Source organism: Sebastes umbrosus, chromosome 6 (genome assembly GCF_015220745.1).
Source record: "Sebastes umbrosus isolate fSebUmb1 chromosome 6, fSebUmb1.pri, whole genome shotgun sequence".
Lineage (NCBI taxonomy): Eukaryota > Metazoa > Chordata > Actinopteri > Perciformes > Sebastidae > Sebastes > Sebastes umbrosus.
The window spans coordinates 23,508,633-23,534,965 of record NC_051274.1 but is presented as its reverse complement, the minus strand read 5'-3'; the positions used below and the strand labels follow the sequence as shown (position 1 = coordinate 23,534,965).

The window sequence follows — 26,333 nt, the reverse complement described above, 5'->3', positions numbered from 1 at the left end:
AGTTACCAAACCACCCAAACATCTCAAGAAGATCTGCTTCATGCATTCATATTTGTGCGCAGAACGCCGGTGGGGCGTAAGATACAGTGTGAGATCAGCAACATGCATCTAAAGACAGACGGCATAAAACCATGACTACAGGTGCTGTGCAAATATCCAGCGAAGTTGAGATTCATAATTCATAGGAGAGGTTTCAGGAAACAGTGAGGGAGAGGAGGGAAAAGAGGAGAGAGAGAGAGAGAGAGAGAGAGACAGAGCAGGCATTCATTCGACTTCTGCATGATGTGAATAAAACATGAATGAATGAAGGTTTGAAAGTTAAACTCCACAGTGCTTTGCGTTGAGCGTGAGACAGGCAGGAAAAGGAGAGAGAGCAGCTTTAGGAGCTGCACCCAAGCATTGAGTGCAGCTGTCTGTCAGTCTGTCCCATAAGAAGCGCCTCTGTGGGCAGAGCTGCTGCTGCTGGTGCATTATGGATGAGGGGCTATTTTAAGGTAGCAGGGAAGGATGCTGCGTTTTGATTTTTGAGTGGAGGGAGATGACACCTGGCTGCTGCCAAATCCTTTCATGAGGTTTGTACGACGCTTGATGGGTTCAGACATGCAGGTACAGCATGTGTTCCAACGCAGATCTGATCCCTGTTTGAAGTGCGAACGCCAAGAGGAGGGGGGAGGTAAACAGACCGCTGGGACGCCAGTGAAGTGAGTGATAGTGTCACCAAGCAGCTCTTCACACAGACAGTGTATTTTATGTACGGATAAGGCCACACGTACATATTTACAGTACGTTACATATAGGCTAATGTCTGGTTAGATCACTGAGCAGTTCATTTAACCAAGACACGACAAGTTGCCAATGTAAATATTAACAGAAATACATTTCCAGAAAATACAAGACATTAGTCTACACTCATAATGTTCTCGGTAAAACTTCATTTTACAGGTCCGCAAATTTCATTGTAATTAGGTGATAATTAGAAAGTAACCTATTTGAAATTTCTTTGGAATTACTGCCAAATTATCTCATTATTTACCTCAAAATGTATCAAAAAATACTTTGTTTGGCTGTCTTGACTTGGGACTTGACTATGAACTTCTATTATAAACATTATTTAATAATTATATTCCGCTATTTCCCAATAAGCAGTAATAAATAGCTGGTAATTTATTTAATACATTTCCAGGAAAAGAATATAAAGTTAATTGATATGCTTTGTTTTCATGTCTGCTGATAAATAGATAATAATTAGCATATTAGCTTCTTTGAAATTTCTTTAAAAAACTCCGTGAATCATTTCATTAGGTTACATTTGAGGAGACAATCAGTCACACAATGGTGAGACTTGTGCCTGATCAGAAGTGTCTTCTATTAGTTTTGGTTTTCCACCTCCGATGAAGATTTGAACCATTATATGCTATTTTAGCATATAATTATTAAATAATGTTTATAATAAAGTAATTTTCGATCAATTTGTAGGTAAATATTGGGGTAATTTGGCAGTAATTCCAAAGAAATTTCAAATAGGTTACTTGCTCATTATCACCTAATTACCATGACAATTGCAGACCTGTGTAAAGTGTTACCATGTTATCTTCTTGACAAGAAGCAGTGATTATTGTGTTATAAGAAAATTCAACTGATGATATTATTGATATGTAATATAATTAGGGATGCGCCGATCCGATACTCGGTGTCAGTATCGGTACAATCGGAGGCTAAAGCCCTGAAATTTTGAGTGTAGCCCGGATAGAAAATGTAACGTGTGTGAATGTGCAATAGTGTTTGTTACAGAACCAACTGTCAACATAAATGCAAGTCTCTAATAATGTTTTGTCATGGGCATGATGCAAGCTTCAAATGGGGTTTTCTTTAATATTTTACTCATTATTTACAAAGTGCAACAATGAACAACACAAATTTACTCTGCACACTATTGCAATGGAAATAATTGAATATATATGAAATGCATCAAACTCCAATCTTGTTTTCTGTCTTAGGCCGCATCCTCAGAGTTGATTAAATTTCCTGTCTGACAAGATATTTGTTGTTTACTTTTCAAAGAACTCTGCTCAGTAACTTTTCTCAATGTCATTCGAAAGCAAGTGTCTCATACCTCGCTAAATGTTGTGTAAACCAAATATAATGGCTCAAATTGCACAAGTCATTTGCTGCTTGTTTTTCCAACAGGAAATGTTTAATTTGAAGTGCAAAACCAGCTTCAACGTGACGCTGGAGAGACTTTTAGCGCTCAAGCACACCGGATGAATCTAGTGCAAGAGAGAGACTGACTTGACCCCCTGCAGTTTGCCTACCAGACACACACTGAAGCAAATGTTGCAATCATCTCGCTCCTCTAGACTAGAGGACCTTTTCCCAGCTGGATACGGCTGACAACACGGTCCAAATCATGTGCTTTGACTTTTCAAGCACCTTCAACACAGTCCAGACCCTCTGGGTGGGAAACAAGCTCACAGAGATGCAGATGGACGCCCCAAAGGTGTCCTGGATCACAGATTATTATTATCACAGGTGGGCCACAGTTTGTCAACCTTCACCAAGTTGTGCTCATTATGGAAAATACAGCATCTTTCTCTCTGTCTGTATCTTCTATAAATCAGACCTCCAGGAAAGAGTGAGAAAGAGTGTCATGATAACCTGATATAATGGACAGGATGATCAGCAACCATCATAGCAAACACAAAAAAGACAAAACATTAACGGTTATGTGACTTTTTGGTGGATAATTGCATTATTACTAAATCACACTTTTCTTCATTATAATAGAAGTCTCTGTTCTCTATTCACCAGCTAATAGTGGATCATATTATTAAGAGAGAATTATTACATTTGGAGACACACTGGGATTACTACTCTGAGTCATTTAGATGAATTACATCATATACATGCATATTGCACTTACAGCTATCGCATCATCAATGCTAAACTGTCACAGAGGGAACGTCCACTCTTTAATATTTAGTATTTCCCGAGCTCATAACCGTTAAGTGTTTTCTTTACAGTAGGGCTGCGCAATATGGAGAAATCAAATATCAGAATATTTTTGTGATATTGTGACATTATTGTAGGGTTGACCATTGGTGCTTTCACTAAATATTTAGACTAAGGCTGTCAATCGATTAAAATATTTAATTGCGATTAGTCGCATGATTGTCCATAATTAATCACGATTAATCTCAAATTAATCACACATGTTTTATCTGTTCAAAATGTACCTTAAGGGGGATTTGTTCAAGTATTTAATACTCTTATCAACATGGGAGTGGACAAATATGCTTGATTTATGAAAATGTATGTATATATTTATTATTGGAAATCAATTAACACAAAACAATGAGAGATATTGTCCAGAAACCCTCACAGGTACTGCATTTAGCATAAAAAAATATGCTCAAATCATAACATAACAAACTGCAGCCCAACAGTCAACATCAGCTGTCAGTGTGTCAGTGTGCTGACTTGACTATGACTTGCCCCAAACTGCATGTGATTATCATAAAGTGGGCATGTCTGTAAAGGGGAGACTCGTGGGTACCCATAGAACCCATATTCATTCATATCGTAAGGTCAGAGGTCAAGGGACCCCTTTAAAAATGGCCATGCCAGCTTTTCCTCGCCAAAGTTTAGCGTAAGTTTGGAACGTTAATTAACCTCCTTTGTGACAAGCAAGTATGACATGGTTGGTACCAATGGATTCCTTAGGATTTCTAGTTTATAGTGATGCTATCTTCACTCTAGCTTTAAAACTGAGCCTGCTAAAACCTACAAATCGCAAGTTGCATTATTGCATTAAAGAAACAAGTGGCGTTAAAACAAATTTAATGCGTTATTATATTATTATCATGAGATTTGTGATAAATAATCATCGGTAATGTGGATATAATGACTAAGTGGGTATAAAGTCAAATAATAAAACAACTACAACCATGGTAAATTCAGGAGATTACATCACTTTGCTGTAATGTAGCCTTTAAAACCAGGAAAAGACAACACTTATGCCATATTACGATATTATGATATCCAAAATCTAAGACGATATCTACTCACGATATTGATATAATATCAATATATTGCACAGCCCTACTTTACAGTGACACTGACACTTTTTTATCATTGTTTTGGTGAATATTAATATTTTCCTGATGTCACTCTGTTGCAAAGAATACTGAGAATATAAGCTACAGTAAGAATATAATTTTCATAACATAAACCTCATAATCATGCAAGTATAAGTCAGTCTTACTGAGACAGGGGGCAGTTGTTGATGGTGGATTGATTCATCTGTAGTCATTAGTGGAATATGGTTGTTTTTCTCATTCAAATATGAGTAACAATTGTTTTATCACACATACGTGACAGTGATTGCAGTATATTTTTAATTCTGGGACCTGATCTGCACATGTGAGGCTTGTACATTGTACATGATTGTAAAATCAGTGAATTAGCTCTGTTCTTCACTCACATGTTGTTATGTTTGCATCCTGTGCTTGTAGCCAGCTATAGACATACATTTTGGGAAAAGTGTCAACAAGTCTATTATAGCCTTTTTCCACTAACAAGTGCCTTTAATTGTATTTAGTGTGGCTATTCCTATGTCTGTAACCTGCTAAGTCTATTCATCTAGGCAAAACATAATGTTTATTAAAATGTATGTAAAAAATACAACCTAAATAGTGCATTATCAGTAAGATAATGTAAAAGTAAGGTGAAAAACAGCTATATAATGTATCTTTAAACAGTAAATTAACAGTAAAATACTGTGAAATTAATAAAAAAAAACATTTCAAACTGTATTTTTCATTAACAGTACAACGCTGTAAATTTCAGCGACAGTATAATAATGTTAATTTTACAGTAACATAAAGGCAACCCTGCTGCCAGTTCTTTACTGTTATTTCACTGGGAAATTCTTAACAGTGTATACATGCAATTCCTAGAGCCAAACTGTAATTATTTATCTTATAGCCTAATAAATGATAAAGGTGCAAGCATGAACAGATGTTTTCATCTGTTGCTCCAGCTCAGCAATTATGTTATTTTGGTGCAAATGTTTTATCCTGAACATTTTAAACCCCTCTGCATGCAGCTCATCTGTCCCTGCATATATCTGCTGGCAGACTGACAGTGCCACCGCATCAGATGTCTCCTCTAGTCCGAAGTGAAAGATTCCCAGTGAGGTCAGCCTATAATCTAATGATCAGCATCCCAACAAACAGGGACCCTGCTTCTCCAGCTACTGCTTGTTTATGTCTGCAGGTGCAGTAATGAAGGGCTACACGACGCATTTCAAACCTCCTGCTCCTCCTGCATTCATTCATTCGTCAATTACCTCCTCGAAGAGATCCCAAAAAGAGGAGAGAAACTGAAAACAACCCACCTCGTTAAGCAGAAAGACGCTTGAATTGGTCAGGGACATCCGCAGATAACGGGGATCTCGGTCATCTCAGCACAACTTGCGCCAGTTTTTCACAGTAAAAAAAAAGAAGGCATCAACTATAAAGGCATGCGGAGCAGCTCGCCTCGTCCAGAGAGAGAAACGCGGTCCTGATGCTGATCATGTGGATGTTGGAGCTCCGCTGGAAGCTGCCTCTTGTTTCTGGATTCACGGCATGATGATCAATGACTGTACACAACACAAAGCCATATAGGCACGGACACACGGATGGATAGATTACAGCTTTCTCTATCAATTATGCAAGACCTGCACTTTTCACACAGCCAAGAATTTCTGCAGCTTTTTTTTTTTGTCAGCTTTTCTATTTTTTTGAATTTTGAATGTGTCACTCTTGAGTTTGGCATCAACTCACTCACAGACATGTCTATTTATTTTATAGGAATCTAACTGTATAGATTCATATTAACATATTAAACTGGATGCAAATGTGGCTCCTTGAAACTCAATGTTCAGCATTTGTTGCTTTGCAAGAAAGGAAATGGGACGACTCATTATTATTATCTCCTGCTGAAATATAACACATCTATAAGATAAGTTTACAGTGTTACTAGGGCTGTGTATTTGCAAGATAGATAGATAGATAGATAGATAGATAGATAGATAGATAGATAGATAAATAGATAGATAGATAGATAGATAGATAGATAAATAGATAGATAGATAGATAAATAGATAGATAGATAGATAGATAGATAGATAGATAAATAGATAGATGTACTTTATTGATCCCAAATTGGGAAATTCTTGTGTTACATCAGCAAGTTATCCAGGTAATGCACAGGAATAGCAAATATACCATAAATATACATATCAACACTAGAGATAATATCTATAGTATACGCAATATAAAGAATATAGAATACACTATAAATATACCTGACTACTATACAACTAGCTTAGAAAATATAAAATATGAACATAGAATAACAATAACATACTATATACAATTACAAAAGTGAATGGCAAGAATCTGGCGATACCATATGATACAGGGTTAACGATTCAATATATTGTGATATATTGCAATACTGTAAACAAGGCGATATATTGTGATTTTTTCAAATCTAATTTTAGAAAAACTGTCCTAGTATAAAGACACCACCATATGTATAAAATCTGAGTAAAAAAAGTCACTATGTGAAATAGTTATTATGGGGACTAGAATCATCATTACACATGAATACAATTGGACTCATTGGATCCACAACAGTCTCAGCTTTACAGCGATACCCAATTTATGTAATTCCCAGACAGTTTAGGGACCCCAGTATGCAGAAACATTCAAATACATAATTTTAATATAGGTGCATACATGATTTTTGCCCCAAACTGCATGTGATTATCATAAAGTGGGCATGTCTGTAAAGGGGAGACTCGTGGGTACCCATAGAACCCATTTTCATTCCCTTATCCTGAGGTCAGAGGTCAAGAGACCTCTTTGAAAATGGCCATGCCAGTTTTTTCTTGCCAAAATTTAGCGTAACTTTGGAGCGTTATGGTTGGTACCAATAAATTCCTTAGGTTTTTTAGTTTCATATGGTGCCAGTATCTTCAATCTATAGCTTTAAAACTGAGCTCGCTACAACCTCCGAAAGACAGAATAGCGTCCGGATTTTTAAGAGGTTACTTAAAAGTCAATATGGCGTTTTGGAGAAACGATACATTAACGCAAAACATAATATTGCGATACTCATGTGAATCGATATTTTCTTACCGCCCCGATTGTTACATTCAGATTCAGATTACTTAATTGTCCATTAGATTTGAATAAAATGGAAATTTGTTATTGGCACTAGCTTAAAAGAACACACACAACAACACACAGCATACACACACAAGACAAGTGTGTCATACAAGTACGACTGTATATACATTTGTACATTTACATTTGTATATTTACTACCTCTATTTCTACATATTTCTCTAGTGTTGATATGTACATTTTATTTACTGTGTATATTGCCTGGATAACCTGCTGCTATAACACAATGATTTCTCAATTTGGGATCAATAAAGTACATCTATCTATCTATCTATCTATCTATCTATCTATCTATCTATAAAATAATAATAATTATATAATAACATAATTATCAGAGTCTGAGAGGTTCTAATATTTCCTTTTTATTGCATTTATGAAACATCTGGTGTGTTTGGTTGGGGTGCTGTTTTCTTGTGTTGGCTGGCTGAAGATGTCCAGGCAGGCCTGCAGGCCGGGGTGAGATGCGGGTCTTCTCGGTTTTCACTGATCCAGCACTTTGGCCCCCTCACATCCTGTAAATGCCTTCCATTTACACAGGGCCAATCGACCGCTCCAGTCAGCTTATACTGCCAATGTCAAAAAGACAGGAGAAAGTCACTGTACACACACACACACAGAGACACACACACGCATGCAGGGACACAGAGGGGGCCCATAAAATAGCACCTTTTATGGTTATAGTGTTATTTCACACTGTCCTGGATTTGAAGCAGCTTATTGGTGTTCGTGACAATCAAGCAGAAATACAATTTGGCAAAATCCAGTGCAAATAAAAAGATCCCCACCAGACGTTTTTTACTGTAAGACAATAGACCTACTCTTAAAGTTCAATTAGTTACAAATTCTTAAAATCACTTATACTCATTATCCCTTATTGAAAAATCCAGAATCAATAAATATGTAAATATTTTTCATTTCTACATTTTAACAAGTTCAACTACTGAACAGTAAAGTCCATTATCAGTGTATGTGGCCCAGTGGTTCACAAACTTTTTCACGTCAAGGACCCCTAAACTGGCACAAATTAGACCACGGACCCTCATTTGACAAGATTTTATACCAGGGCAGTGGTAGTGGAGGGTATACGCAGGTGTACGGTGTATCTTTTTCTGGTGGTTTACAGTATATCTACATATCAGCCAAAAAGCCATTGGAATATATAGGAGAATATACCCACGTCCTCCTTGGTAACCTACCCATCAAACTAGTACACCCACCTCATCAACGACCACTACACTACTGTCCCAGGGAACCCCATCTGATAGGATTTTTGCTTTTAGATGTTTTATTACAGAAAGTGTATGAAACCCATGACCAAAATATTTCTTACTTTCTGTCATTGTGCTACTTACGGATAGAATTATAGTGAAAATAAATGTTTCCCCTTTATGTTTGAGACCCCCTGGAACCCCCTCAAGGACCCCTTGGGTTCCCCGGACCCCACTTCAAAAACCACTGATGTTGGATGCTTCATACTGGACCATGATTGGCCTCATACAGTAGTAGTGATGTCACAAATCATGCTGGTACAGACAAGTTAAACTGAAACCTCTTGAACCCATAAGCCTCTGGCTCAGGCCCCTGCTAGAAAATGAATAAAGTGTATCTCTGCAACTACAAGGTCTAGGCCAGGGGTCTGCAACCTGTGGCTCTGGAGCCACACTCTTTAGCCCCTCTCCAGTGGCTCCCTGTGGATTTTAAAAAAAATTAATAACTGTTTTTTTGTTTACATTTTCATTTTCATTTATCATTGTTGTAGGTCTATGTTTAAAATCATGTAATGGTCTAAATATTGTATATTTGTGACATCACAAATGGACAGAAATCCTAACATAACGGCTTGTTTCAAACACACAATTTCTGAATACGGGCTGTGTTTATTTCTCCATATATTGAGCGTTTTGATCGTTTAACAGTATTTATATAGCACTTAAACCTGCTTTATAATACAAAAGACATGAAAATCTCATTTTTTACAATATGGGACCTTTAAGGCTATATCTTTAAATTGGTAATTTGGGTATCCTCATTGGGGCCCTTTTAAAAAACTGTCTCAGGTAACAGTAAAACTCAGTTAATTTCATTTATATGTCACTATGGGTACTAATTCCATCTAAATACAACTATTTTTTGGCTTTGTTTAAAAAAAAACAAATGCTCCTCCATGCCACACAAATCAAAACAAACAGATGTCATCGATTCTAAAATGTCCCGGAGACAGTGAAGTAGTCATAGCAACGTTAACAACAAACTCAACTTTTGATTAAAAGACAAACAAAAACAAAACTGCAAAGGTAAGACATAACTCATGGTTCTGGCTGTCTAAAAGGTATGTTTTCTTTTCTTTTCTTCGGCTGCAGGTTCAGTGAGATTTAGTCGTAGAGTGATAAGACTGATACAGACTTATATATAGTCTCAGTTGTCATAATCTTATTGTTTGTGTTTCTAGCATGAATTAGCGTTAGCGTGTTGTTGCTATGTGCTCTTTTAGTTGCTTGGTGTTGGAGTTGTGTTTCGTTTAGGTACTAATGGTTATCATGAGCCTTTAGTTGAGTTTCTTCCCGTTATGTGGGTGTGCAGGATGAATATGTTGCTACATGTTTAACATGTGCTTATCTGGTGTTTTTGTTGTGATGTGAGCAACTGCCTCTAGGAGGAGCTGATTGTTGCTAGCTTTGTTAAGATCAGTTAGTTTGTGTTCTCCCTATGCTCTACACATGAAAGGAAGGATATCTGTATGTGTGTGTGCATGTTTACAGTATATGTGTGTTTAAGATTAGACATATGTCATAACCATGACCATCTAGCCTCATTCAATGCCAAACAACCACCCATTATCCACATCACACACACACACACACTCACACACACACACACACACACACACACACACACACACACACACACACTCTTCAAACTGCTTTTATCCCCTTGTGTTGTTTTTGATTTGTTTTGTTTTGTTTTTGTACTTTGTTATTTGTCTTTCTCTGTATAATACATTTTGGTCTTTTTTTATATATGTCCCTGCACATGTCTTCACTTTATGACACAATAATAATAAAAAAAGATCAGTTGGTACAAATAACTTATGTTAATGTAACACTAAGCTTAGTCAGCTTAGTTAGTTAGCCCCACTTGTTTCACAGAAATAACAAATAATGGTGAAATGATTTAAGAATTTCACAAAAAAAGTGAGTTAAATCGTACTTAAAACTGAATGTATAGCTACTGATTTCACTGAACCCAACAGAACAATAAAGTTACTTATCAAAAAAAAATTAAATTATTATTTTTTTCGAAAGTTCAATACAGTAGTTAAATAAACATGTTCAGATATTTCATTACAAAGAATTCAGCAAATATATTTAACCTTATAAAAGTAATATAAAAATGAAATAAATGATACAACAAATAAAATGTAAGCAAGGAAAAGATGAATAAAAACACACAATTAAACACAGTTAAACAATTAAAATAAATAAATACATTTTAAATGTCTAAATAATCTATAATAATGCTGAAATGATTTAAGAATTTCACAAAAAGTGAGTTAAATCGTACTTAAAACTGAATGTATAGCTACAGATTTGACTGAACTGAACAGAACAATAAAGTTACTTAGCAAGTAAAAAAGACAGTATCTTTTTTTTTGGTTTGTTTTTTAATTGGAAGAACATTGCAAGGCATATAAATTACAGAGCAAATAAGTAGTCTTCTATTTTTCATAAATGTTTCCCTCCCACGCCCGACAATAAAGGAAATAACCAATATAACACTAATAGTGATAAGACTAAAGGCAGTAATAACACGCAAAATTAGAAACACACTAGACACATGAAATAATAAAACACATACAATATTCACATATACACAAAAAAAGTATCAGTCAGTATCTTTTCCTCCTCCATACTTTATTTCGAAAGTTTAATACAGTAGTTACATAAAAATGTTCAGATATTTCATTACAAAAAATTTAGCAAATATATTTCACCTTATAAAAATAATATAAAAATAAAACAAATGATACAACAAATAACATGTAAGCAAGGAAAAGATGAATAAAAACGAAAAATTAAACACAGTTAAACAAATTGAAATAAATAAATACATTTTAAATGTCTAAATAATCTAATAGTTTTTGCCAATTTAGATTTTTTTGAGGATTTCCTGTTATACATTAATCTGATTTATATGCCCTCTGTGACTACTAGTACAGGGGGCGCTCAGGTTCAAGAGGTTTGGGTTTAAAGGTCCCATATTATGCTCATTTTCAGGTTCATACTTGTATTTTCACTTTATTTTCCTCATACTGTCAGCCTGAATATGCCTGTACTTACCCTCTGTCTGAAACGCTCCGTTTTAGCGCATTTTGACCGAATTGCAACCGAATTGCGTTGCTAGGCAACAGCTTGGGTCCATGTGTGACTCCTGTCAGCTGATGACATTCACATATACTGCAACCAGGAATAAACTGGGACACATTTAGAATGTTTACGTTTAAAATTGTGTAAAGGGTCTAAGTATTGTATATTCGTGACATCACGAATGGGCAGAAATCCTGACAGCTTGTTTCAAATGCAGAGTTTCTGAATACGGGCTGTGTGTATTTCCCTGTGGAGTGAGTGTTTCGATACTTTCACAGTATTTATATAGGACTTAAGCCTGCTTTATAATAAAAAAACGTGAAAATCTCACTTTTTTCAAAATATGGGACTTTTAAACCTGAACCATTGTATACAGACTGTATACAGTCTATGGTTCAAACAGAGTGAAACTACTGTAATAGGCCTTCATGCACAGAGAAGGAATGTGGAGAGTGTTGATGACCAATGGCGCCGACTGCTGGTCAAACTCACGAAAATGGCAATATGCAGTATATTCTATATATTCACATTCATATAAGGACAAAACTGTATACATTGAAGTTGGCTTTACAACTCTCACCTCAACAAGAGTGTTATAATTTAACTTTTACATAATTAATTTTACTAACTATAACTGTATAAAATGTATAATTGCCACAAGTGCAATAACTACATTTAAAATTAAACTTAAACTAAATTATATTCGTCATATACATACAAGTATTAAATTTGACCTCTGCATTTAACCCATCCTAAGCATGTAGGAGCAGTGGGCTGCTGTAAAGCACCCGGGGAGCAACTTGGGGTTCAGTGTCTTGCTCAAGGACACTTTGACATGCAGACAGTAGGAGCTGGGGATCGTACCACCAACCTTGTGGTTAACCGACGACCTACCCTACTCACTGAGCAGTTAAAGCTGCTAACACTGCTATACACACAACACACTTTACCCACCACCCAGTTTCAATCCCTCAAGTTCAGTTTTTGTATTTAATTGTTTTCCTTTCTCTTTATTTGTGACTATTTTTTGACTCAGTGCACTTTATAGTTGCTATTTATGCTGGTTTATAATGGTAGGCTATGTAGTACATTTTATTATATTTTTTTCATGCATCATGATGTAGATGTATTTTAGTTTGAAAACATTTTTCAAAGTTACTTATGCATCTGTTTTTGTGCTTCTTCTGCTGTGACACTTGGAGTTCCCTGCATTGGAAAATCATAAGTAGAATAGGCTATTGTAGTAGTAGTAGTAGTAGTAGTGCATAGTGTAATAGGCCTAACCTGTTAACCAACTATATTTACTACAGCAGAGTAAACTACTCTATTAGCTCTGCCTTAAATCAATATATGCTATGCGGTATGTAGTGTAACACCTTACTGTAACTTAATGTTTAATGTGGGATCTTCCAGGGTGTGTAGTTATTTTAAAGGGTGAAAAGTCAACACATGCTTTTGTGTCAACACCAGTGTTGCCTTACTGGTTTACAGATTAAATTTAATCATGTGATGGGCTGCTTTACTGGCTGGTTATGCAGCCATTAAATCTGATACTCTTTATTTACTGTCATTATTGTTTTACTGTTAAAATGGCCTCCTCTAATGGATGTAAACCCCGGAGTAGTTTCAGTGGGACTTTTTTTCTCGCAGTTTTTTCTGAGCAGATATCACTTTAGACGCAAAACATTTACAGAGACATAATAAAAAATAAAAGAAAGCACAATAAATAATTAAAAAAGCACGGCATCAATAAAACAAGGTTAAAAAAAAAATATTAAGCGATTCATAGTTATAGGGTCAGATACCTTTCAAGTAATATAAAGAGATCTTTGGTATATTTGGATTTCATTAATTTCAGGGACTTAATATAGAGTTGACTTTCATTATAGTAGCACATGAAGATGGGTGGGGTCTTCAAGAATTTTGCCTTATGAATAAAGAATTTGGCTAAAATGAGTACAAAATTAATCATTAGGTCCCATTTTTGTCTTCAAATAAAACACACACAAAAAAAAAAAATACTATGATCAATAGTCAAGACCGAGTACAAAGGCAGTTGAGACCAAGTCAAGATTGAGTCCAGAGCAAATCGAGTCCTGTTCAAGACCATAATAGGCAATAGTGTCTTTCCAATATAGTGATTAAAGGGTTAGGATGGAAAGCAATAATTTATAAACAATATTGATCTATTTTTTAACACCAAAGTAATCAATCCATATTATTTATGTTTGAGGACCATTACAGTCTAACGTTACATTCATTAATCTTGAATTTGATCAGATATTTGCTTCTGACGTTTTTACCCCGGGACCACCCCCAATATGCCCACAAGCAGGGACATTTTCATTCAATATTAATTTTCAATTTATTTATTGAGATTATTATTTATGCAAATAGCATGGACAAGGAAGTAGGTGTCCTGCAGCAGTTCCTAAAATAGGGATGCACCGATACCGATACTGACTCAAACAGCTGGATCGGGTATCGGTGACAATGGGGCCGATCTATTCAATTCAGTTCTATGTTTATATACTATATACATTATATACTGGAGTTTTAATTCCTGTTTAAGTTTTGACCAATTTGTTGCTGCGTTAAAAAGGTTTAGACTTGAATTGTAATTCCTGTTAAGATTTTTTACCAAGTTGCTGGTGTATTTATTATTATTTTAATAATAAATAATTCAGTAAATGTATATCTATGTATTTATTTGTAAGGAAAGTAATGCTTAAGTCAAGCTTGATGTTGCCTTACACATAAAATAATGATCCCAGTCACTTCCACACGGTGAAGCATACAGCTTATTAATTAAACACTGGTATCGGATCGGTACTCGGTATCGGCCGATACCCAGAGCCAGGTATCGTATTGATATTGAGACTGAAAATGTCGAATTGGTGCATCCCTATCCTAAAACAAACAATCATCAATTGATAAAGTTTAAACTTAGTGTTAAAACTATAATGTTTTCCCCTAAGACAAGTCCGAGTCCTACTAGGCCGGAGTCCAAGACAAGAGAAAGATTTCAAAAAAGTGGACTCAAGTTTGCCCTGGTTTAGATACTGTTGGTTGGTCAAAAATACTCAAAATATTACCTCTAGATTCAAGATTCAAGATTCACTTTATTGTTATTTCACTGAGTATTTGCATACACAGAAGGAAACAAAATATTGTTTCTCCCAGCTCCCATCAGTGCATTAAAAAGGATAGAATAAATAAGTATTAAAATCAACATACCTAAAAATAACAATTAAAAAAACAAAATAAGTAAACGTTTCATACACAATTTCATATAATTTGCAGTCATACATACACCCAATTTGCAGTCGTGTTTAGCAGCAATGAAAAGTGCATTTATGTCCATAGTAAAGTGCTGTTTGCATTACTGTTCCAAAAATTGTCCAAAATATTACCTCTACAATACTGAGCAGGATATAAATTGTTTATTAGAATAGACCTTGTGTCAGTTTCAGTGTGACTGCTTTAGGGGATGTTTGCAGTTATAACAGTGTACAGAGCAATGGTGACATGGAACACTCTGCCTGGTTATATCATTCAAGAAAATAGCAAAAATCTATTTAAAATATTATTGAAAAAACATCTCCTAGCTGAACAACTCTCTGTGTCACTGATATTTAGCTAACATCAAATCATAAAAGGTTTAATGTTGGATAAATACAGTCCCGTCCAACCTAGCTGTTGGATAAATACAAAGTCCCGTTAATAATAATGGTAAAATAAATTGTTGCTTGTTCTGTTTTTGTATGTTTTTGTATTTTGAAATAATATGCTATGGTCCAACCACCAATGAATCATATTTACCTCTGTACTCTGTGAATAGTATTAACTTGAACCTATAGGTCCTGTGTTGTGTGTTGGGTTGTGTCTTGAATATTGTTGTGTTTTGTTGCTGTCGCTTTTGATGTTGTAGTCATTGTTGGTAAAGATTGTAATGTGATTATGTACTGAAATGTAGCCAAACAGTTCAAAGTGATTTAAAGGTCCCATTTACCATTTACCCTCTGTCTGAAAAACTCTGTTTTAGCGCATTTTGACGGAATTGTAACTGAATTGTGTTGCCTGGCAACAGCTTGGGTCCATGTTTACTTCCTGTCAGCTGATGTCATTCACATACACTGCAACCAGGAATAAACTGGGACACATTTACAATGTTTACGTTTAAAATGTGTAAAGGGTCTAAATATTGTATATTTGTGACATCACGAATGGGCAGAAATCCTGACAGCTTGTTTCAAATGCACAATTTCTGAATACGGGCTGTGGGTTTTTCCTGTGGATTGAGCGTTTCGATACTTTCACAGTATTTATACAGGACTTAAAAAAACATGAAAATATCACTTTTTTTACAATATGGGACCTTTAAGTGGACTCCAGGAAGAATAGCTGGGCTTCAGCCACAGCTAATGGAGATCCGAATAAAAGATGAGAAGATGAAGATTACACATTTTCTCCACTAGGTGGTGCTATAACGCTGTTTGAATGTGCTGTTTGCAGCAGCTGCTTGAGTGGCATATTGCATTTCTAGCACTTAAAAATAGATTTTAATCCATGTGTTGTGTTATATATTAGGTGACATTGTGGGATGATGTGAAAGTGAGAAAAAAAAAAGTGGACAACATTTCAGCAATAATAATATAAATCACACACACAGGCAGGAAGAGACACCACCTCTAGGGGGACTCCTGTGTTCACTAATGCAGCTTGTGTGTGTGTGTGTGTGTATATCAGTATTTGTGTGTGGAAAAAGAGAGAGAGGGATAGAGAGAGTCTGGGAGGTCGAAGCGGTGGGAATGTACTGTAGCTGTGGCTGAGAAGAGCGAAGGTTGTCCGGCCAAGTTCGCAGTTTTTCCCTCTGAACCAAACCCCCGCCCCCTCTTCTTCTTCTTCTTCCAGGCGGACAGAACGGACCCGCATCTGAAGCGTGTGACGGCGGCTGCGTGGAGCCTGAACACAGCGCTACAAAACTGGAGCTCACACTGCGGTGTTATAGTTACTCGTGTAACGAGGGATGTCCAATGGTGAGTAGGCTGCCATACCTCTCTTATAAGCTCTTGTGTTGGACAACTGCTCTGCACAATGTTATTGTATTTGTCACGCAGTAAAGAGGATACATGGAGGAGAGAAGAAATGCCAACAGCTGACTTGTACTACAGTGTTTTACTGTGCGGCGTTCAGGAGCCTGAAATGTTCTGCAGGACTGTATGCACACTTTTTTTTACATAACGCGATTAAGAGGGCAAATCAGCTGTTTTTTTTACAAATTGCACAGCATTCTCAGCAAGTTGCTCTCAGCCCAGTGACCTGTTTTGGGAGTCTAAATATAATGATATTGAAGGGAGACAGGCCCAGTATGTAGAGCCCGTTATCACTGTACATTATAGTGCAGCTATCTGCGATATCAGAGAGATCCACTGCCAATATTGAAGTTATACCCAACGGAATGTTTTTACTCCTGATAAGTTAGTAAAGGCGAGGGGATGTGTGCACTTTCCTCCTGCAGCCCTTACAGACTCCAGGCTGGACTTGAGGCTATATCCAGTGGTACAGTCTCTCCATGTGTAGTGTGAGGCTTCATTTATTTGAGAGCTGTCGACTTCGCCTGTAGGCTACTTGGAGCGTCCTGTTATGTAATGCGCCTCGGCCGACTGCCTTGCATCCCAACAGCCTGGGCCTTTACACGTGTAAATTTGCTAAACATGTTTTTTTTTTTTTTGTTTTTTTAAACATCAGGCCTGTGTTAGCAATGGTGACAGTCAGTATGATGTGGAGAAAACAGCAAGATGTTGCTGAAATGTGAGTGAAAGCATCACCATCTTCTTAATGTGTAATGTGCACGCAGGACAGCAGCAAATCGGCCCATATGTGGCACATTCATATTCAATGGCAGATGCATGCATGTAGCCTATACAGATTGTATTACATAAGAGCCGCATGCCGCTGCCTGACCTGTCGTAAATGTATCAAAGGTGAGTAGAGGATTAAGGTTATTGCTGCAGGAAGCTTTGCAAGCTCCGAGCAGAAGGTTTGCATTATGGGTCATATGCGAGATTGATGCTCTCAATGTGAAATATCATGCTGATTGTAATGCTAGTGGGGTTGTTTATTATTAGATCGTTATCAGAAGGAGTTTAATTAATTATAGCTATCCAGGAAAAGGTTTTCCAAGCAGAAACACATTAATCTTTAATAAAAAAAAAAGTATTTTAGACACAATCCAGACCACCCTTTCAATTAGATTTTTGTGTGTGTGTGGTGGTTGATCAACTCCTATTATAAGCTGCTGTTGATTGTAAACACGACCATGTGTGCAGTTCGTGTTCCCACTGTTTGTCTCAGCTCAGTCCTCCTGGCAGAGATTTGCTTATTAAGTTTAGAGGTTAGCAGTGTCCTTGACATGTGCTGCCAGAAGCCAGCTATAGTGAGTCATCAAAGCTAATGGGGGACGCATGGGCAATTTAATCTGGACTGGAGAGCTCTTGATCTCTGATGGTGCCCACTCAGTAGGCCTTTTGTTGTCAAATAGAGCACACCCATTCCTGCCCACTCAAGATGTTACGGGCAGATTGCGGTGATAGAGCCCAGCAGAGTGCCGTCCACCAAGAAGAGTTGTCAGTCTCCTCCAAAAAGCCCCCCTATGGTAAATGTTAAAAAATCCAGAAATCAGTGGAGGGATTGTTGTAATGGGACTTTATGGTTTTGATGGCCAAATTGACCAGTGGCACACGCTAGCATGAGGCAATAATTGGAGGAGATTTTGTTGTCACAATCCAGTGTTTTGCAAACAAAAGAGCAAATCATTTCCATGGAAATGTTGGTGGGGGGAAGGTGATGAGCCATTTGCTGGATATTATTTCCTGTGTCTGCTATTGATTGTCAAACTTTTCTTCCAGAGAATCATAAACAAAGACACGCAAACATAAATAAACACTGTAACCCCGTCAACAGATGCGATGTGACAAATGGTGTGTTTTCCTTGATGTTTATTATGTATCCGTAATGATCTTGACCCTCGGGTGATATTTCTTCAGGCCGTGTTAGCTCAACAACATTCATCTGCATTGTTTGTGTGTTTTCACAGGAAAACAGGTGGTCTACAGAGGCGCTCGGTGGTGTATAGGGCTGACACTCTGACTGTTTCTACAAAGAAGGACGGCTCAAACACAGACACACCTCCAATGCCTCGGGCCAGTCTAAGCTCATGGTGTGTGCTCGCTGGGATAAACTAGTGGCCTGGCCAAAGAGCGCTACATACAATAAAGCCCACACAGGTGAGAGGATCCTCATTTCTCCATCTCTTAAACTGACATTTTGCATGCAGGATGTTCAGATTAAACGCCCCAACTTCAGCAAATTCTTCTGTCTGTATGTTCTCTTTAACATCCCCATGTTTTTGTTTAGGATGTCGTGGGCCAGAGACCTCTTCGGAGGCAGAGTGGATGAGCGAAAGACAGCATGGGGAGAGCGCAACGGCAAAAAGAGGAAGGACAGCTCGTCGTTGTGCAACCCACACTACATGAGCTGCCTGAGGGACCATGAGGACCTGGAGCTCCCCAACGCGTCCCCTCAGCATTACCATTGCAGAGCAGGCACCAGTGGGGGCGGCTTTGGCCTGCGCTGTGGCTGGCAGGAGGACCACTACGGGAAGAGGATGGGTGGCGGGGATCTGGGTCTAAAGGCTGTGGACCTTGGCTTTGAAGATGGCGACCTGAAGCGCAGGAAAGAGGAGGAATTAGGGGAATTAGCAGAAGGCGGCTGCAAGGCGATGACCGCAGCTGACTGCTGGATGCGGGTCATGTGGGTTTTCCAATCTAAGAAATTTCAGTCCGCCAAGCTGGAGCGTCTGTACCAGCGCTACTTCTTCAGACTCAACCAGAGCTCTCTGACCATGCTGATGGGGGTGCTGGTGGTGGTGTGCGGGGTCATGCTGACCTTCCACTGCATTTACACACCCACAGACGTGGCGTACGTCTCGGTACTCTCCGTGGCCATGGCGCTCTTCCTGGCCATGATGGTGGTGTGCAACCGCAACGGCTTCCACCAGGACTACATGTGGATTGTGAGCTACCTGGTGATCGGGGTGCTGATTGTAGTGCAGGTTTTTGGGGTGCTGATGTTGTACCCGCCCAGTGCCTCAGAGGGCATCTGGTGGACGGTCTTCTTCATCTACATCATCTACACGCTGCTGCCGGTCCGAATGAGAGCTGCTGTGGTTAGCGGAGCGGTGCTGTCCACCATCCACCTAGCGACCGCCTGGCATCTCAACAAAAACTACGACTTCGTTGGCAGACAGGTGAGTGACGGCAGCAATAACACAGAACAATAGGTCTGAAAAAATAATGTAGGGAGATATTCGTTTGTGTCTGTTAGTTTGTGTTAGGTTTGGGCGATATGGATATTATTCTATCACTGTACATTTAATTTATGTTGTAATATAATGATTAGAGCTGACACCTTTAATCTGCAACTGTTTTGGTAACCAGTTTACCGTTTGAGTCACATTTCAAGTAAACATTTTCAGGTATGTGAGTTTAAATTTCTTTTTCCCGTTTCATATAATGGTAAACTGAATGTCTTTGGGTTTTGGACCGTCGGAGAAAACAGGAAAGATCATGACAGCGACGACTATCAATCAAAAGCCGCTAAGAGGTTAAGTAGGCTCTTTACTGTGACTCGTTCAAAACAATCCATATGCCCAGATAGGTTTATGTTGTTTGTTAAATGAAAAAAATTACAAGTAATAACTTTGGCTAACTGGAATAACTAAAGTAGGTGATGTGACGGTCAACTGCAAACGTCGGTGCCTAACTTACCTTCTTTGTCTGAATCCCGCCATCCAAGTTCACAGGTAAATAAAGAGAAACCACACCCCTGTGACAATTACTGGAAATGATAGTAACCAAAAAGAACGTCTGCAGCCTAAACAAATAATTATAAACAACACAGGCTAAATACACATTTTGGCTTGAAAATTGTATTTGTGAATAGATATTCAAATAGTTGAACTTGTGTTTTTTGTTAACAAATATTCAAATGTCAATTTTGACAGCCCTATAATAATACATGAAGATGACTGTTGACTGTTTTTATACATTACACATCTGACAAATCTTCATCATATTGATGCAGAAAATCCAATATTGCCATAAAGCATTCCCGCTCATTGATTTGCAACATTACCCACAATGATGCCATACAACCAATAGTCAAATAACTAATGCACCTTTTAGTCATATTTTTAACACTTTAAATCATAGGTTCACATTTTTTCAAGTCTGCCTCACTTTCACATGTACGGTAAAATCTGCTGTAATTGTTCCTCCTGTCCATAGTGGCTGCTTCTTAAAGCAAGTTCAGTGTAAGTGGTGGGAAATGAAAGTTTTGTGAAAAATACAAAGTTTAGTCAAAGGCAACGAGGCTTCAGACAAATCAAGTAGGAATCTTCCAAAGTTAGTGTCCTTTTAAAATCAAAATTCCCATCACAACTTCACACTAAAAAGATGTTGGAAAATACCGACTTGATTTGTCCAACTGCTGAAGCCTCTTATCAGTTTTGGCTGAACACAATGCATCTTTTTTTAACAAAACGAGGACTGTGCAGTTTGTTCCCGTCGCATTGAAGTCATATTAAGTCTGGACAGGAAGACAGGAAGAACATTAACAGCAGCCAATAACTCATTTACTGTACATTTGGACATGTGAGTATTGTTTTAAGACACACTTGGATAAAAAGAAAATCAATCCTTCAATAGTTGTGACAAAACATGTTTGTAAAATGTCTTTCTTGCCATGTCTATTTGGACCGTAGTTGCTGCTAAATATACAGCCATCTCTGAAAGTGAACATTTATATTCATGAGAAAACAAGACACAATGTCTCAGACTCGTGCTCGGCAGGGCCCACCATTATCACCATACAATTGAGCACAATGTTGTTACTGTATTCACTAGTGGAAACGCCCTACTTTCTCTTGCCATCAATATAGGACAAACATCGTGCAGACTCCTCAACCACTTTTCCATGTCAAAGGTGCCGTACTAAAAGTAGATGGTGCTGTAGATCTCGGCAGTTTTTCAAATGAGATTTTTAATGAGCCTATGTTTTGCGCTGTAGGGCAGCTATTGGCAACTCTGTTGGGGTTTGTGGAAGGTCATCTGGGTTGAATGAGCCCGTTTAGCTGCATTGTGGAGGAATATCATGATAATGTAGCATGGTGCCATTCAGGCCGCAATTCCCTAAAACAAGGAGGCTATTGTAGTGAAATGAAACAGGGTGGGGTGGGATACTCGGATTGTGCAATGAATTCGATGGAAAACAGGATGATTACTTCTTCGTATTGGAGGCTCTGGAAAAAAAAAAATAAAAACAGAATTAGACATTTAAAATGGCTTCAGCTCCCAACACATTGAAATTATTTCTTCATTAGTTAATCCTTTCTGTATGTGCTGTCAGACCCTCACTGATTTCCTTGTAATGTTCAGTGTGTTTGTAATGATAAGATTTGCACTGCATCAGATTGTACAATGAGATGTTACTCAGGGATTCAAAAACTATACATGGATCAGCTAAATCTCCAAAACAGAAGTCATGAATGACCTTTTGTAGGACCGCAACTAACTTCATGGACAATTAATGTGTCAACTATATTTAGGATTATTTGATTATTCCATAATAAGTCAGAAAAGAGTAACAAAAAATGCACATCATGAGTTTCCAATTGCTTGTTTTAGACCAAAACACCAAACCGTTAAAGTTGCAATCCAACTAAAATGGAAGGCATCTGTCCGTTTGTCCTTCGATTTTCTCGACAAACACTTATCCGATTAACTTCACACTTGGTGAGTGTATTGCTGCTGAGGACCAAAGGAAGTGCAGTGCAGTGTTTTGTGCGAGCTCTTGAGATCTACGGGAAATATATTATATAGTAGCGCTTTATGTACCATAGACTGTTTATAAGAAGCGGACGTAGTAACTGTGACGTTACCCATTGGTTTGTGGACTGCCGTTTTGAAGCCTTGAGTTTGGCATTTTGGCCGTCGTCATCTTGTTTTTTAGCAACCAGAAGTGACGAGAGGGTAGAGCTAAGTACAACCAAACCCTGAATAAGACATTTTTAGGCGACCTTAAAGGTTATAATTAACTTTCATGAACTGAAAACACACTGTGAAAGGGTTAAAGTTGTAAGACAAAAACACGGACAACTCCCAGGCCGGACAACACCGTGGTAGCGACCTGTCAATCACAAGGTAGCCTTATGTACACACTGTGTAGTGTATTGAGAGGGGGCCTCTATTAAGTGTTACACCGCCGAACGGCATGCTTGGTGCACCTTGCTCTCTGTTGATGTTTGTGTGAGCTTTACACCCACATGACGCATATACTCTGCAACTATGTCATGGCAGGTGTATTGCTCAGGACCCAAGGAAGAGCAGTGTCGAGTGTGAAGTTGTTTGGATCAGCGGTTATCGAGAAAAATGCAAGCAGCAATCCAAGCATTCAGCACGTTCTGAACAAGCACTTTTTGAATGAGCACTGCACTAGTAATACAAGGAAGCACAGGTGTAAATAAAATGAATGATGGCTGAATTCCATTTAGCTTCTTCAGTGTCAGGGTCCTGGTATTGTACATGCTGACTCACTGTCACACTGTCATGGCTTAAGCTATGTTCACACTACAAGCGACAAAAGCAATTAAACGTCCAAGCGTGGCCAGCTACATTGTCACAGTCGAAGTGTGGCTCAAGCGCTTGTTGATGTAGATATTTTGCTAAATAGCAACGGGAACTGGCTAACTAGACGGAACGGAACGGGGTGAAACAAAAGCATAATATTGGTTGACGCTTCGCTGCGTCATTGGAGCGCTTAAAAAAAGTTGAGACCAGCTCAACTTTATTTGTAGCGCGTCACGCAGCAACAAGCGTAGCCTGTTGCTGCTGGAACACTTAAATAGACCGGAGCCATCATTAATGTTTTTATTTTATGTTACACCTGTGATATGCTATGAAAAGGGTTATTTGCATTATTCATTTATTGTATGTATGTATTCCACAATTTCCCTGCCATTTAATTGGTGCCATAGTTCAACCTGCCAGTAAGAGCTGTGTAGTGTAAGAACTTGTACAGTTTTCAGTGGGGAACTTTAGGGTCCCGTAATGGCCTACATGCTGTTTCAGAGGCCTTTTCATCCTTACAAGAATGAAAGAATCATGTCACAAACTTAAATACATGATTTTTTTTTTTGCTGTTTGAAGTGGTCATGTTTGAAGACAATGCCACAAAATAACTTGTGACACACATGGAATGAACTCTGTAACTGTCTACAGACATGTGATTGGTTTTCTCTGCCAACCATCACTATTAAGCAACCAGATGAACGTGGAGCCACTCTGAATAAGGCAATATTGACATAACTCTACTGGTCCAGTGAGCTTGTGTGTTAAGTACCCATGCCCCAGACTAGACGGGGTGACTACAGGCACATTGGTCTGTCGCCTTTATGTACTCTGGTAGCCCTGGTTGGTTGCATTGGTCCTCTGATGATGGACTGCTGCCCTGCCTGCAGGCTTGGATCCCCAACACAGTGCGTTCCAGTTCTCTAAACAATCAATGATGGGACATGGGCCTCGCACTGTTCGGCTAGCTCTCTCGCTCTTGGGCTCATAGGCTTTTAATTAAGATTGAGGAAAGGACGTCAGGTTTGCTTGGGGTTGTTTAATGCCGTTAGCAGCAACACATTAATCTTTTATTATGAATTTCAGGGCGATTTCTTTGTTTTCCTCCTCAAGCAGTATAGTCAGCTCTCGGTCTCAACAGGTATCTCGCATCAAGCCACGTAGTTTTATGAATACAGAAGGACTCCATTCAGTCTGTCACACCCTCTGTATCACACACACGTCAGCTTACACAAACTCTGTGGCTCCTGTCCTCACATGGCCAGAATCTGATCTGGGAAAGCTGGTTTCTTCTTCTGGGACCTCATCATCCCTCTAGCCGTTTCTGTGTCCCAGACTTCTTTTTTCCCTTATTTGTATTTTCCCTGCGGAGACGTTAATGCAGCATCAGCGCTGAGAAGATGTGCGACCGATGATGGCGAGGACAAAAGAGGTCTTTGTGAGGGACCTCCACGATGAAGCAGGGGAGGCATGGGGGGGTTACAGTGGTGACAAGGGGACGGCCACTGATGGAGAGTGTGAAATAATGCAGGGCTGACGCACCCGGCTGTAAAAGAGCTGCTTCTCTCTTTCCACTTTTCTCTCGCTTTTTCTCTGAGTCATAATTCCATTCTCACAAAATCCCCCTCAGATGGAGTGGCCTTTTATTTCTCAACGGGCTGAGATTGAGCTCACGCTACTCATGGGGATTGTTTCCATAGATCTCCATGTTCCCCCGCTGTGCTCTGAAGGGCCTCTTCTGACAACTACAGAGAGATGAAGTTATAACTGCTCTCAGGAAGTTACACTGCTGCTGTTCACTTGAAGTGCGTCCACTATCCCACAGGAACAGGGTTCAGAGGGACCTCGTTCATTCTTACAGGTGGCGAATGAAAGATTTTGACTTCAGACAGGAGTGACCAAGGCTGCACTCGAGTCCTGACCCTCATGTCCTCAGTGATAGCTACCACCCTGAATACAAAGAAATCAAAGTTTCATGACTAGCTTGGAACGTTGTGCAAGAATATTTTATTTCTATGATTACATTTTGTTCTCTGATTGAATCGGCACTGTTTTTAGTCTTGACTCGGACTCTGAGCTGCTCAGACTTGGATTTAAGTGGCCTTTTTGACTACAGCCTAGAAGTATCATAAGGCTCAATTTTTGCTTGTATCGGACAAGCATCAAGTGGGCTTGGCAAGAAATAATTGCTAAGTGTTCTCCCTCACAGATAACCTCCCTCACACGTGAACCATTTATTTTACTACTAGCTGGCCTGTCTTTGGCAGCTCTTAATGAAACATGTAATTCCTTTAAAATGAGCTTCTGGAAATTGGTTTCTTTAGAATAGAATAGACATCTTTATTGTCCACTTGCGTGGAAATTTGTCTTTGGCATCACAGACATGCATCCACTTAAAAGCTTCCTTTGCAATGGGTTGAAGTACACAAGATAAAGAGAAAAAAAATTAAGTAAGTAACAAACAGTTGGGATGAAAGTGCTAAAAATATATTAACAATGAATACATATATTTAATAGATATAAATATTATTATAATAATATTAATATCTAATAAAATCATTTGTTAAGTAAGATGACAGATGATGGAATAAAAGATCTGTTAAAGATGTTTCACGTCATATTGAAATCAATATTAGCGTTAAGACTTGAAATGCTGTATTAAAGGAACAGTGTGTAATATTTTGGGGGATCTATTAGCATAAATGGAATATGATATTCATAACTATGTTTTCATTATTGTATAATAAGCCCGAAACTGAGAATCGTTGTGTTTTCGTTAGTTTAGAATGAGCCCTTCATATCCACATAGGGAGCGGGTCCTCTTCACGGAGTCCGCCATGTTGCTATCGCCATGTTTTTACAGTAGCCCAGAATGGACAAACCAACAACTAGCTCTGGAGAAAGCCTTTCAGGTTTTTACGTTACTTGAAGGCCACCGTAGTTCTCTGTGAAACTGCGGTAACATGAGCCGCAGAATGCAAAATCATGGTACCAGCCTCCTAAAACCACGGTTTTGCACTCGCGGCTCGCGTTACTGCAGTCTT

General features: G+C 38.4%; 2 protein-coding genes and 1 long non-coding RNA gene across 5 annotated transcripts in view; 2 read left to right on the top strand and 1 right to left on the bottom strand.

Annotated features, from left to right (window-relative positions):
• Positions 1-5,681, bottom strand: part of cacnb3b (calcium channel, voltage-dependent, beta 3b) — a 28,328-nt gene extending 22,647 nt beyond the window's left edge. The window contains exon 1 of the mRNA XM_037773881.1: positions 5,396-5,681. Within this exon, the coding sequence (XP_037629809.1) occupies positions 5,396-5,434 (39 nt within the window). The 5' untranslated portion in view covers positions 5,435-5,681. The remainder of the gene's footprint in view (positions 1-5,395) is intronic.
• Positions 5,682-9,404: 3,723 nt separating this feature from the next.
• The window catches only part of LOC119490537 (adenylate cyclase type 6-like), a 50,235-nt gene continuing 33,306 nt past the window's right edge, over positions 9,405-26,333 (top strand). The window contains exons 1-4 of one of the 3 annotated variants that reach the window (XM_037774022.1): positions 9,405-9,529; positions 16,514-16,638; positions 18,699-18,888; positions 19,019-19,910. In XM_037774022.1, coding sequence (XP_037629950.1) covers positions 19,020-19,910 — 891 coding nt within the window. In that variant the 5' untranslated portion in view covers positions 9,405-9,529; positions 16,514-16,638; positions 18,699-18,888; position 19,019. Of the gene's footprint in view, positions 9,565-16,513; positions 16,639-18,698; positions 18,889-19,018; positions 19,911-26,333 lie in introns of all 3 variants that reach the window. The other 2 variants (XM_037774024.1, XM_037774023.1) reach the window with 2 other exon arrangements.
• LOC119490573 overlaps positions 15,126-26,333 on the top strand; it is an 839,978-nt gene continuing 828,770 nt past the window's right edge. Inside the window, exon 1 of the long non-coding RNA XR_005207436.1 lies at positions 15,126-15,425. This is a non-coding gene — a long non-coding RNA (uncharacterized LOC119490573). The remainder of the gene's footprint in view (positions 15,426-26,333) is intronic.